The sequence below is a fragment of the Medicago sativa genome, chromosome 1, assembly GCF_051527215.1.
Source record: "Medicago sativa cultivar Bolivia chromosome 1, Bolivia_mono, whole genome shotgun sequence".
Taxonomy (NCBI): domain Eukaryota; kingdom Viridiplantae; phylum Streptophyta; class Magnoliopsida; order Fabales; family Fabaceae; genus Medicago; species Medicago sativa.
Genome location: NC_140749.1, coordinates 18358621 through 18373725, shown reverse-complemented (window position 1 = coordinate 18373725; position 15105 = coordinate 18358621). Strand labels below are relative to the sequence as shown.

The following is a 15105-nucleotide window of genomic DNA, read 5'->3' as shown; positions in this document are numbered from 1 at the left end:
CACCCTACGTGCACCTTAAGCAAAGAAGATGAAGGAGCTAAAGTAGATCAGAAGCTGTATAGAGGTATGATTGGTTCTTTGTTATACCTCATTGCATCTAGGCCTGATATTTTATTCAGTGTATGCTTGTGTGCAAGATTCCAATCAGATCCTAGAGAATCTCATATGACTGCTGTCAAGAGAATCTTCAGGTATTTGAAAGGAACAACTAATCTTGGACTCCGTTATAGGAAATCCTTAGATTATAAGCTAATTGGATTCTGTGATGCTGATTATGCTGGTGATAGGATTGAAAGAAAGTCAACCAGTGGCAATTGTCAATTTCTGGGTGATAATCTTATATCCTGGGCTAGCAAAAGACAAACAACTATTGCTATGTCTACAGCAGAAGCAGAATACATTTCAGCTGCAAGTTGTTGTACACAACTACTTTGGATGAAACATCAGTTGGAAGATTATCAGATAACTGCTAACAGTATTCCCATTTATTGTGATAATACTGCTGCTATTTGTTTGTCTAAAAATCCAATTTTGCATTCAAGAGCTAAGCACATTGAAATCAAACACCATTTTATCAGAGATTATGTTCAAAAAGGAATTTTAGATATACAATTCATTGATACTGAAAATCAATGGGCTGATATATTTACTAAGCCTTTAACTGTTGAAAGATTTGATTTCATAAAGAAAAATTTGAACATGCATTACGTGTCTGATTAGATGTTTGCTTGCTCCTGAATAGGATTTTAGGTTCTGAAGTTAGTTCAGAAGCAGTAGTCCATCAGAAGCTCTTTATTGAGGTTCTGAGGAAAACTCGCTTCTGATGACGTCAGCATCTGAAGTCCAGAAGCTGGATTTATTGCTTCTGAATAGTTGAATTAGTGGAAACGTTGGGAGTTACTTTTTAAAGTAACTTCTGGCCCACTAATTTGGTAGTTACTCTGTGAACTTCTTACGTGGCCTGTATGTGTTGGTGTATAACTAAAAGGGCAATGATGATTTAATAGCTTTGAAAGTACTTTTCACGCGCCCCCAATTTTGTCATTAATGTTATGTTTGTTTGTCTCTTTTGAATTGCAATCGTTTTACTTTTAACACTTTGACAATTCACACACTACTCACTCACAACAAACACATTTGCTCTCAAACCTCTTGCGAAGTAAGCGCGTTCTCTCAAACCTTAGAACCCTAAAATCTTCATCTTCTTCAAATCTTCGTCAATCATCAAATGGCATCATCAAGCTCAAAAGTTTCAGAATCTACTTCACGGATGGTCCCTGAATTTGACTACAAAGGAAGAAGCATGAAATTGGAAGAATGGGAACTACAGGTTCAAATAGAAAATCCGGTGGATTTTGAATCACTCGCCTTCCATGAGTGTTGGATCAGAAGCTACTATGAAGAGCAGGAACTTATGCATTACTTCAAGATGTTGAATGGACCAACATACGAAGCATTGGTAAGACACTTCTGGGTAAGGGCTAAGGTTTATGACAAAGCTGCGTCTATAACTGAAGAAAGTCAAATGGTGTTGATTTATCCCGAACTGGAAGGGAAGACCAGAGAAGTAATGGGACTTGAGCCATTTACAGGTATTGAAATCAGGTCAAGTATTTGTGGTATTCCAGTGAGAATTGCGGAATGGCAGATAGAAGCTGTACTCTGTAGAGAGGCCTCTGGAAAATACTCTGGAATTGATCTCTCAAATACAGCTGAAGAACGCCTCTGGAAGGAAAAAGTAAACTTGGCACTGTACAACTCAACGCAAGCAGGAAAGTATGCTGATCTAAGCATGGATAAGAAGCTGCTTCTGAAGATTCAGAATGAGGACTTACTTCCATGTGGTGGTAGTGAGAAACCCAATTTGGCACAAAAAGTCTTTCTTCAACACTTCATTAAGAAGGAGAAAGTGAACGTGCCAAAATATATGTTCAAATACTTGATAGAGTGTCTGAAACAGAGTCAGCTGCAGAATAGAACCTGGGTACCTTATGGAAGACTCCTGTCAGAAATATTCTATCAAGGAGGAGTCTTGGACAAGCTAAGCAGTGCTGAAGCCTTCACAGATGAGCTGCTTGATACTAAAACTGGAAAGTTCATTAATGCACAAACCCTCAAGAATATGAAGTTGATCCCTGCTGTCACCAAGCTTCATACAGATTTGAGTGAATCACTTGTTAAGTCTGATCTTATGAAGGACTTTCCACCCATCTGCAAGAAGGATCCCATTGAAGTGCAGATGTACTATATAAAGGAACATTTTGAGGCAACCAATGAGAGAATCAGATTGGAAGATATTCCAGAGGAAATGTATGGTGGTGCTCTGCCACGAGCCAGAGGCAGAAAGTCAAAAAGGAAGATGACTGCAGAGCAATATCTAGAGGTTGAACAATCTGCTAAAAAGGCAAAAGTTGCTACTGACAAGCTCAAGATTGGTAGTTCATCAGTACCTTCTATTGAAGAAGCCATTGAAGACATGGATTCCAGGATGATCATGGATGTTGGCATTACCCTTGATCAACCTGCAATACCAAAGAAGAAAAGGAAGTAAGCAGTAAGGAGGACCAAGAACTTCCCTCATGTTTCTAAGAAGATTGAAGCTGCTACTATTGTGTCAGAAGCTATTGGAAAAGCTATGGAGATTGCTGCTGTGCTACAAGAGTCTGTAGTTTCAGAAGCCAAGCAACTGTTGCTGATGACCAGTGAGTCTGTTAAAGAGGATTCTGTTCCTGAACCAGAAAAGGTAATTAATATATCATCAGATTCCGCATCCACACCATTATCAGATTCTGATGATTCTGATGATGATATACCCTTAGCCCAACTCTTTCAAAAACCAGTAAAAAGCATGTCAACATCAACCAAAACCAACAAAAAGCCCTCTCAGTCAACTACTTATGAGCCAGTTGGTCACATAATTAATGAGAAGTTGGCTGAAATGGCTGTGCAGAGAGAAAAAGTCATTGAGACTATCTTTCGCCTTAACCCTCAACCCCTTAACATTCAACCTCTCAACATGATTCCTCCAGAAAATGTTGAATCTACTTCAGAAAAGGCCTCTGAAGCAACTCCAGAAGCAGCTGCTTCTGAAAATGTTGTTTCAGAAAACCCCCATCAACAAACACCCGAACCACATAAACCCACAACACCCCCACAATCACCAACAGCTACCATTGACCCCCAACTCAACACTCAAACATCAACTTCACCACAACAACCATCAACAGAAACTGACCTTCATCCTTTACCTGAACATTCCCCACAACCAACTCCCATGGATGTTGACATCTCTCTAGTCAATGTTCAAGCCTCAACCTCTACCACACACATTGCCTCTGACCAGCCTTCATCTTCAAACACACAAACACACTTTACCATCCCAGTTCCTAACCCTGTTCAAGATTTGGAAATCAGTGATTCTGATCTTGAAATCCTTGAACAACCACCCTCAAACATCCTGGAATCTGGATATATTAATTCTGAGCTTCTCACAATCCTGAGTCAGTTGCATAATCTTGTGGATCAACGAAGGACAATTGATCTCACAAGTGCATATGAAGACTCCTGGGCATCTCTTCAGAACCGGGCAACTGAGCTAATTGAAAGCATAAGGGCTAAGTGCATCAGAAGCAAGGAAGCTTCTGTCAGGAAATTAATGGAGCATCTGAATCAGAGTCTCAGAGTAAGAAGTTCTACACTGCTCCTGGCAAACCAGCCTTTCTTCTCAGAAACGGACTACTTGACCAGAGAAGCCAGGTTGTGTAAGCTTCTGAAGAAACAGATGGCACAGCAGCAGCAAGAAGCTAAGGAAAGAGAACAGGCTCTTCTCCAGAGGCAACAACAGCTTGAAGAACTGTTGCAGAAGAAGATTGAAGAAATGGAGGAGATGAAGAAACAACATCAAACCAACACTTAGTTGCACACCCTTGTGTTTTTCTTTTTGTTTGTTGTTTGTTTTAAATTCCTAGTCCTTGCTTCTGAAACCATTCTGTTTTAATTCTCTTTGCTTCTGAATGCTTACTGATTCTGACTGTTTAGCTGCTTCTGATATTTTAGATATTCATGTTTATATATCTTTGATCTGATTAATTTCTTGTATACTCTCTTTTGTTTGAGTTTTTTTCTCAAATCTTTTTGTCTTTTATGCTTATTTTTTTTTATCTTTTTTGATAATGACAAAAGGGGGAGTATATGTGACAAGTATTTAAAGGCTCTGAGCCCCATTAATGGCATTTGAAATTTTTTTGAAAAACTTCTATCATTTTTTACCTTATTGGTATAAGCTATGAACGAACGAAGGAGTATCAAAATTCAAGTAAAATTAATTGAACCATTCTTCTTATCTATAAGTTAATTCTTTCAATGATTCAATTTTGTTTTTAAGCTCTGATATTTTTTATTGTGCGAAAAATGAATTTAACTAACCTGGATAGAACTTAGGGGGAGCTTACAAACCTCACCTTAAAGACTATCAGACTCAGGGGGAGTTTGAGCTTACAAACCTCAGATTCTGAGCTTACAAACCTCAGAACCCCAAAGTCAACTTGTTAATTAGATTAACAACAATTGATCAATTTTAAATACTTTTGTTTGTCATCATCAAAAAGGGGGAGATTGTTGGAACAAAATGTGTTTAACAATGAACCTTAAAGAGTTTTGATGATAACAAGGTATTAAAAATTGTAAATTGGACTAGCTAATATTTGTTCAAGTGTACAGGACCATAATTAAAAAGTTACATCATTGGTTGGTTCTGAATGAGCAAATAAAGAGCAAAAGAAAATGAAGCTTAGATGATTCTGAAGGCAAAGCGCTCCTGAAGTCAAGCTGCTCCTGAAGAAATACCGCTCCTGAAGTAAAGCTGCTCCTGAAGAAGAATGCTTCTGAAGACAAGAGGTCCAGAAGCCACATCATCAGAAGCTGCACCATCAGAAGCTGCAGAAGTCACTTCATCAGAAGCTGCATCATCAGAAGCTGCCTCATCAGAAGCTATTTCACCAGAAGCTGAATCTCAACTGGATTTGCAAAAGATTCTAGAATTGAAGAATTATCAATACAAAAGCTGTCCATTGGATTCGAAAACACAAACAAAGGATTAGTGGAATTTTGCAACGGTCATTTCAAAGGTGTTTGAAGGCTTGTGCTTGCATTTTGGACGAAAGCGTTGACATTGTACTTTGTACGAATTGTACAACCACGTTCTCCACTACTCTGTTTTGTGTCCACGCTTCAAGACAAGAAAACAGCTCCAGAATACGGTCTCGCCTGCATATATGTTCCTTTGGATAAGGAATGGATTTCAAATTGGTTCTTCATAGGACAACAACCAAATCAGGCAAAAGATCATTGGTGAAAGATCAAGCTTCAACTAACGACTCTTTGGTGTGCTGGCAATTTCACAACGTCTCTTTCACACCTCTATATAAAGGAGTGAAGACCTAGAGTTTTGGTAATGCAAGAACGCTGAACGAAAGACTCACAAGATTTTCACAAGTACCAAACCTCTGCTGAAATTGTTCTGCATTCACTTAGAATTTCTGTGTCTCAAAGTCATATCTTAGAAATTCTTAAGTCCATTGAGTCTGTATCTGATTTGTATTGTGAGCACCTCTGATTGTATATCAAGTGTTCAACCTTAAACAATTTTCTGTGTAATTTTGTTTAGTTAGGAAGTCTCTTGCAGTTGTGCTTGAGCAGGAAGTCTCTTGATTGTGTTCTTGAGCAAAGGAAGTCTCTTGCTTGTGTGCTTGAGCATTGGAAGTCTCTTGCTTGTGTGCTTGAGCATTTGTAATCAGATATTACTCATAGTGAAATCTCCTTGGAAGTGCAAGGGGGACTGGACTACTTCCGGATTGTGGAAGGAACCAGTATAATTGCTTTGTGTCGTTCTTCTTCTCTCTCTCTGTTTTATTCCGCTGCATTTAGACTCTGATTATCACTTCAGAAGCTGTCTCACCTAGCTTCTGATCAGTGTGTTCAGTTTTTAGGAGAAACGAAGAATTTTTCAAAACATAATTCAACCCCCCTTCTTGTGTTTTTCTCACCTTCAATCGTAACATAAGAAGATGAAAGAAGATTGTATTTTAAATTGGTAGATTCATAGATGAATTAGTGAAAACACGAGACAGCAATTAGTAGAAAAAATTGTTTTAGAGGAATTTTGCTATAGATGGATGCTTTGACTTTATTAATAGGCAGGTTCAAATTTCTAATCTTGCATACTAGCTATCTCCTTACCACCATATTCTGTAAAAAAAAAATCTCCTTATCACCATACAATTCCTACCAAATCTCATCAAATTTCAGATGCAAGGGTAATTCAATTTGTTTTCTTACGGTGAGTTATTTAAACTTTAGAAAAAATAAGAAGATATGGGTTAATTTAAACTTTAGAAAAAATGAAAACATAAATGGAAAATGAAAAGTTGCAACGACGGTTATAGAAGAAGAAACAAGTTTAAAATATTCACTCCCCATATACTGTATCATTGAATAAAACAATGGGTGTTTCAATCAAAAAAGAAGAAACAATGATAATATTTTGGACTTTTGGTTTTAACGGAAACAAAACGGTGTTAAAGTGGGAGGGGTCTCAATGTCAACTGCAAACATAAATAAGGGAGGTAAATGTCTATTTAAAAACAAGAGGGGGTGTAAGTGTATTTTAAAGAAAACTCAAGGGAGGTGGGTGCAATTTCCCCTTTCTATAATGTTCTTGATACTTTTATGCAATTGTTTTCGTCTTTCTACCTTCTTTTTGTTGTATCCTATGATGGTGATTGGTGAAGATACTGCTCTTTTATGAGAAAACTGAAAATTGTTTTCTCTTATGAAAATAATATCACTTCTCTTCATGCTTTCATTGTCTTTTATAGTTACAGTCGGTTATATAACTACCATTCACTGGATTAAAGTTAACATCAAATTTCTTGAAGAAAAAATAAAGTTAACACAAAATGTGTTGCATGGACATTATTATCGTGTATAGTGAGTAAAACCTTGTCTTATGCTGTACTACAGCATGCTAAAACTCGGTGTTACAGGAACACTATTATCTTATTTAATAGATCATGCTAATTAACTAGTGTCCTTGGAACACTCGTTAACAAAACATAAAAAGTGATTTTATGTTGAAAACAACTTTTTGTTATATTTATTTCCTTAGTGCTCAAGTATACTCGTTGGCATTTTCGAATTGTAAGCATTTGAACCATTTCTCTGCATATGTCCCCTATAAGGCATTCTATAGAATGATAATGTATCCAATACAGTAGCGCACTCAATGGTGTGTTACGCATAGGAAAGGAGATATGTACACTTTTTTTATTCTTTCCTTTTCACTATTACGAGGGTCATACTGTTTGTGTTGTTATTGTTCACAGGAAAAATGTGAAGTAAATGCCTTAACCTCCCTAATCCCTACAAAAAGAGAAGAAGAACAAACAATTCCTTTTTGTGAACTGCATTTGATGATGTTAGTGCAAAAAGATTATCTGTTTACTGGCATAGAAAGAGATTTTCACAATATAGTAAGAGTAATGATGATGTACTAAGCTGAAAGTTTTTGGTCTTTTTGTTAGTTCAGTAGTAAAGTTGGCCTGTTTACCAATAGCTTTATAATCACAGTGATATGTAAAGTTTATTATAAAAGCCTACAATGGCATAGTGTATATTTGGTATTAAGGTGGATTTGTTTGAATCATAGTGACTTTGTAACTTTTACAAAATCATAGTGGCTTATCGTGATTATGAGAAAGTCACTGAGATGCACATAATATATTAAATATGAATTTCAATGAGTAAATATATTTTTATATCGATAAGTATACTTCCATCATGCTACAAAGCCTACAACTATATTTTATGTGAGTGCTACAGCTCACTTTGTTTTTCTCCAACCTCTGACCACACAAGAATTGGAAATTAAGTCAAACAATCAACAACAGCTAGCTAAATAACAAGACTATGAATCAGAAAAGATAACCACAACTTGAACCCATAATACCAGAAACAACATCAGATTCGTTTCCACTACTACACTTTTTTGGGGCATCACCATTTGTAATTTTGCCTATCATATTGGTCCACCACATGAGTAAGTGACCGTACAAGATTCTCCAAAGACGACTGAGTACTTATGCAGAGGTCTTGTGAGAAAAGGAGGCAACCTGACTAAAATCTCACACACACATCGGCTGTCCATTTCTCTAGCCCACCGGCAACAGTTATCTTCTTGCGCGGTATTGTGATGTCGGTGTCTATGGCCGTGCCTGTGATGGTTGTGGTGGTGGTGACTCTGGTGCCCCTCATCGTCATTGGAGGATGAAGGAGAGAGTGGAGGTCGGATCGGAGAAGATGGTGATCCTGGAGTGTAAGGTAACATTCCACAAGCATAGCTTACTAGTGCTAGTTGGGGTGCACAAAGTGGACGAAGGGCTGGTGGTGGCAGGTGAATAACTGGTGGTATGATCTCGCTCTCCATTTTCGGCGCAAATGCAAGAAATGTGAGAACCAGAGTAAGTGATTTAAAAACATTGACTCTCTTCATATTGTGTCTCTTTCTAGTTTCTTCCTCTTATGCTAATATATTTGAACATGAAAGTATTAATGTTCATACTGGCTCCTTAGAAGTAGAATTGCTTAAATACTTACAAATTCATTAACTTGTTTCCAGTAGGTTGTTGATAAGGTGAATTGCTAATATATAAAATGTAACTACCAAGAGAATGAGGTTAGCATTGCTTGGTTGCATTTCTCATCCATTTTGTGTGATGACTTTGTGGGTAAGAACAAACTATACTAAATCGGGGTTCAGGCCACCAACATTGTTCCTGAACAATATTTTGAACAACATTTTTAACAATGTTGAGAAGTGTGGAAATGTGTGTATCAGATTAGTGCAAATTAATGAAACCTATATTTTACATGAGTGGAAAACAGACTTTTCAAGCAAAAAGTCCCATATATTAGACGATAAACAGCAAGTGAACACACAAATGTCTAAAAAACAAATAAACTTTAGATCCTTCAAAAAAATAGGTCTTTAATTTTGCTGCTCACGTCCTATCTGTGAGATGTCAGCTCAACGGTAATAATTTGACTTAATAACCTCGAGAACAAAGTCTAAATCCCCTCATATACGATTGTAAAAATGACCATTGGTGCTATTTTAATTAATAATAATTTCCCTGTCCATAGTTTTTAAAAAAAATAAAAATAAAAAATCCATGCTTCACCTACACACTCAACAGTAACCACATAAACAAAGTTTTGATGATATTGTACATAGCTTTCACAATGTCTATCAAAGTGCAGATTACTTCAACATTCCAATAACTTCAAAGATTGAGCCAAGGACAGACATAAATATTTCTAATTTTATTCCTTTGTAAATCAAAATTGATAATACATGCCATCACATTATATCAAAAATAAAAAATTGTAAATATTTTAGAATCTACAAATGGAAGTAAGAACTAAGAAGACAGATGGGTACACCAGCTTTTGTAAATTCATATTCATGGTGCCCTGGTAAATTTAAGGTATTTACACCTTTTCTCAGCTTGTTTCCAATGTTTTAAAAAGTAAATACTTCATTGCTGCTCTTAGATGATTTGGATGCAGAACTCGGTCATCATCCAACAATGCAGCTCATTTCATCCATAATTTGCATATAATTGTGTGTTTCTTTCACTTTGAATTATAAGAGGAAATCCAACATCACATGTCATCAACAGAAATTCAGTGTTTTCATATTTGAACTTCAATGCCGGACTGGTCTGAAACCAAAAGGATCATTTGAATTTTGGAGCACCATGACATTAAATTCCAAAATTCCAAAACATAATGAGTTAGACAAACACAAATTTAAGTCCACTCACAACCTCCTTCCTTGTTAGCCTAGCTTCTATATTTTTTCATGCATTTATTTCATATGTTGATGAAGTGCATAGTTAGACAGTTCAATTCATCGCCAAGGGCAAGTTTATGATAGAAGTGCATTCCTACAAGACGTTGTTAGTTGAAATTAAATTAGCACTCAGCTTCCAACAATTTCAAGTAATAGTCTTAAAATGGAAATTATAATATTTCAATGAATGTAATGCATGCAATACTTAGACTTCGGTAATTCCAGAAGTAGGTTGACCGTTAATATCCCTGTTTAAAACGGAGTATCATTTAAACAGCAATCTTCCTCTACCCTAGAGTAAACATGAAATTTTTCTCAACAACATAGCATGGACAAAAAAACTTTGATATCTAGAAATAATAAAAATAAGACAACAACATATTACTTATGCATTTTTTACTAACAAGGTGCTAACAGGCAACCCATTCAATTTTCTCTAAACTAACCGATGCGTCTGAAGATTAACAATCACTAAAAGTAAGGAGAAATGTACTCAACTCATAAGCAATGATCAAGCTTTTTTCTCCAGAGAAATTTCCAAATTGAAAGGTCCTCATATATATCCACACGCTGATTGTACATTATTATTCAGTAACTCGTGTGGCCACAAGTTCCATATCTTGCTTAATTTTCTCTTGTTTCAACTTCAAGTGCTCCGCTCTTTGTCGCCAACCCTCCTTCAGCAACTCAGCAAATCTATCTTTTATCTGAAGTAATGGATCAATGTGAATCAACTTATCCCCTTCATATGCTTCTCTCAGCATTGCAGTTTCAATCCCACCTTTCAACGACAGATAGAATATACCAGAATGCCTTGTAAAAGCGCTTGAAAAAGCATTCGAAAACCTATACTCGTCACAAAACTTTCCAAGAATCGGCACAGGAATCCTCTTATACAAAGAAAGAGAAAGCAATTCATGAAAACAGACCTCTTCTCCATTTCTCTTGAAGATTGCTCGAAATGAGAAACGTCCTCATAAGGAGATACATAATCAAGCTCCATCCAATCCCTAATCCACTCCCTCATCTCCTTCTTCAACACAAACCCTGGAGGAAGCTTTACATTGAAACTAGGCCTAACCCTAATCCCAGTAGACTTACTTTCCTCTTCAGCCTTTTTCTCAACAACAGATTTCGCAAACTCAGGATTCCAATTAACCAACTCAAGAAAAGATTTTCCCTCGCCGGGTAAACCAGTTAACCTAAAATATTCCGGATACCTAGGAACCAAATCAACCAAAAAATCATTAGGGAAACCAAATTCCCTCTTCACATGAAGCAATTTATCAGCACTAACAACTTTATCCTTTGACATCATCAACAATTTACACAACTTGGAAACAATTAACGGTTCATTCTTCTTGTAAATCCGTTTCTCTTCCTCCAGAAACTGAAGAAGATGATCGCTGACACGGAGAAATTTAACGGGCTCGGTTTTGGGCTTGATGCGATCATAGTAGACATCAAATAAAAAAGGGTTTTGATTCAAAAAGGTGTCGATTTTAACCTTGAGTCGCATCCTTTGGCGGCGTTTTTCGAGGTAGCGTAGAGGAATAACTTGACCTGGTTCGTTGAGAACTTCTTTGACGACGCGGAAACATTGTTTGAAGCGTTTATCTTGTTCTATGGCTTGGTCTAGAGATGGATCCTTGCGCCATACAACTTTGAGACTGGATATAGATCTTGTGTGATTGTAAAGGTTGAAATTGTTGTTGAGGTAGTAGCAGAAAAAAGTGTTGATTTTGGTCTTGGAGAACATGTCTTTAGCTAGAACAAAAGAAATGGTTATTCAACCTTAAACAACATTGTTTTCTAAGAAAAGAACAAATAAGCTTTAGGGTCTAATTGGTAAGACATGTTTTTGAGCTTATAGCTTATGTCTTATAAGCTCATTTGACTAAAAAAGACCTCTTTGGTAATGGTCACTTTCTAACGAGCTTATAGCTTATTTTGATTAACTTATAGCTTTTTTTATAAGCTAATTCGAGTAGGTTATAGCCGAAAGCTTGTAGCTTGTCATTATTTATCTCAATTTTACCCCTGTAATCTTAATTGAAAAGAACTAAATATCACTTAAACATTTCATTTTTATGTCATTTCGTATTACTAAACTAGTTCAACCGCTATTCAATCGGCTAGTTTATCAGTTATAATTATCAATTATCCGCTCCTATAAGCTAGCTTATCAACTATTCGCTATTTTTTTTTCTATCAAACAGAGCATTAATGTTTGTAGCAAAACAACACAACACATAAAACCATAAATCAAAAAAACTTGGGAATAAAAAATTTAGCAGCTAAAACAAAGAGACATAGAACAAGAGAAAATTGAAAGGATTAAGGATGAAAAATCTCAAAACCGTGGCAAGGTAAAAAAGTAATCGAACCAACCTGGTCTGGGGCTTATATCTGCAGCGACAATGACAGTGGAAAGGAAGCGTTTTTGGAAGATGAAGGTGGTTCAGATGGATGAGTAGAGATCAATGATGGAGTATTACCAGGGCGGCGGCGGAAGAAGCAGAGGTTGCAGGCGGAGGAGATGGCGGCCTGAAACGATTTAATGTTGATGTATGTTGAATGCTAAATTCTAAGTCAGACATTGATCAAGGGTGCGTTTGTTTCAAACTTGGAAAAAGAAAATAGATTTCTTTTAGAGATTTTTAAAAAAATTTTGAATTTATTTTTGTTTAATCTATTTTTTTTTTAAATGAGTTAATTTGTACATGTATTATCTCCTTATTATTGAAAAACATATAATTTGAAAAAAACTAATCCTAATAGTTTTTCATATTAGGGTCAAGATAATTTTTTTTATAAAATAATTTTTCTAAAAATTCTAAACAAACACTTAAAAATAAAAAAAAAAGTGATTTTTTAAGAAAAAAATAGATTTTTTTAGAAAAATTAAAATAATCGAGGCCTAAGTTAGAAGTAACTTCTATCATTTTATCTAAACGTTCTTGCATTGTTCCATGATGTTTTGCTTTTTAGTTTTTGAAAAATATATCATTGGAATTATTCGTGTTAAGTACATAATGATTTACCGTGACTCATACGATTTTTTAATTAGGTAAATTAATATGTTGGAGAAACATGAAATAAAGTAAGGTATGTTTGTTATGGATTAAAATAAAAGTGATTTTGACGTAAAATAATTTAGAAATTATATTTTAGAGATTTTATGAAAAATCAGAATCTACTTTGTGTTTGTTTACCGTGATAAAATAATTTTTTTTAAAACAAATAATTTTGTTTGTTTGGATACAACTATATAAAAAAGATTTTTTGTTACAAAATTAGTTCAGTAGCTTAAACATATGTTTTTTCTCCTCTAAAAAAACTATTTTTTGAGAAGTTTTTTTTTTGAAGGAATTTTTTGAGAAGTTATTATTAAGAGCCCGTTTGTTATAGTTTTTGTAAGAAAAAAAGCACTTATTTTAAAAAAATAATCACTTTCAAAAGTATTGCATCCGTTTGTTATAGATTTTAAAAAAATTAAAATCTAAAAACAACTTCAAATGAGAAGCCGTTAGGAGTATCTTCTAAAAAAATAGATTTTTTTTTTAAAAAGAGAGAAAGTATGGTTCAAAATATTGAACTAAGGGCCCGTTTGTTACGGATTAAAATAAAAGTGATTTTGACATAAATTAATTTAGAGATTATATTTTAGAGATTTTATGAAAAATCAAAATCTATTTTGTGTTTGTTTACCGTAATAAAAATCACTTTTTTTAAACAAATAATCTAGTTATTTTTGATACAACTATATAAAAGGGATTTTTTGTTGCAAAATTAGTTCAATCTTTTAAATAATATTTTCTCTCTCCTCTAAAAAAAATCTATTTTTTGAGAAGTTGCTCTTAACAGCTTCTCATTTGAAGCTGTTTTTAGATTTTTTTTAGATTCTTAGTTTTTTAAAAAGCTGTAACAAACGGATGCAAAAATGTTAAAAGTGATTATTTTTTTAAAATAAGTGATTTTTTTCTTAAAAAAGCTATAACAAACGGGCTCTAATTTTGTAACAAAAAATCTTTTTTATATAGTTGTATTCAAACAAACTAAATTTTATGTTTAAAAAAAGTGATTTTTATTACGATAAACAAACACAAAATAAATTCTAATTTTTTATTAAATCTCTAAAAAATAATCTCTAAATTATTTTATGTCAAAATCACTTTTATTTTAATCTATAACTAGACTCTAACCCGTACGATGTACGTGTTTTGTAGAGTTTCTTATATAAGCATCAAAGTGACTATATTATTAATTTTAGAGTTACATTCAAAGTAATAGAAACAATGAAACTAAGTGATGTTTGAGAGTGATCGACATGCAAAATCTCAAAAAAGAAAATTATAACATTAGTTTGCATCAACAAAAATGAACATGGAATAAAAGTCATAAATTAAATTATGTGAAATTAATCAAACATGAAAATAAACACAATAAAAATGAGTGTTAGTGGCTTAAAAAAAATGCCTTTAAGATTGCATATCCATTTTAGAAGCAACTATATTTCAATAAAAATGTTAGTGGTCTAGTGGTAAAGCTCTAAGGTGTTGTCATGGGTCAAAACAATTTTTAAGAAAAATATATTTAGACCCGCCAAAAAGGGCGGGATTAGGGTTAATTAAGGTTGATTGGAGAATATCTAACATTTATATATATATATATATATATATATATATATATATATTAAGATATTCGTTCCTTTATAAAAATGAAAAAGATTCGTTAGGATTTATAAAAATGAAAAAGATTCGTTAGGATTTTTATAGAATTTTTCAAGCATGTGATAGTTTTTTTTTTTTTTTTTTTTTTTTTTAAGGAATGTGATAGTTTTTTGTTTCTTTTGTTTTTAGGGAGGTATGTGATAGTTTTATTTTCACGGGATATACCACTTAATAATTTGATTTATTTTTAATTTAGAAAAATATTGATTTACATTATGTCAACGTGTGGAAAGATGGACATTCACATAGCCGTCTTTTCATTTTTTTTATTACGCTAACACATATAGATTATGAACGATATTTTATATAAAAAAAGTTTAAATAGATTAAAATTATAAGCATAAATATTTATGAATTTCAAATGTAACAAACAAAATTGTTTAAGGTATAGTTTGAATAACAAAAGTCATCCTAAAATCCTCTATTGTTTATAAATATAGTACAAATATATCATTAATAACT

General features: G+C 34.1%; 1 protein-coding gene and 1 pseudogene across 2 annotated transcripts; both read right to left on the bottom strand.

Moving 5' to 3' along the window:
- Positions 1 to 7779: 7779 nt before the first annotated feature.
- LOC146953307 (uncharacterized) lies at positions 7780 to 8548 on the bottom strand. The gene has a single exon (XM_085708550.1). It carries the CDS (start codon positions 8546 to 8548, stop codon positions 8075 to 8077), a length of 474 nt encoding a protein of 157 aa, XP_085564676.1. The 3' UTR covers positions 7780 to 8074.
- A 1540-nt stretch (positions 8549 to 10088) lies between these two features.
- On the bottom strand, positions 10089 to 12539 carry LOC146953306 (protein WHAT'S THIS FACTOR 1 homolog, chloroplastic-like; annotated as a pseudogene). The gene is made up of 2 exons (XR_015009699.1): positions 12302 to 12539; positions 10089 to 11677 (listed from the first exon to the last, which is right to left on the bottom strand). The product of XR_015009699.1 is annotated as a protein WHAT'S THIS FACTOR 1 homolog, chloroplastic-like (transcript).
- Between the last annotated feature and the right edge of the window lie 2566 nt (positions 12540 to 15105).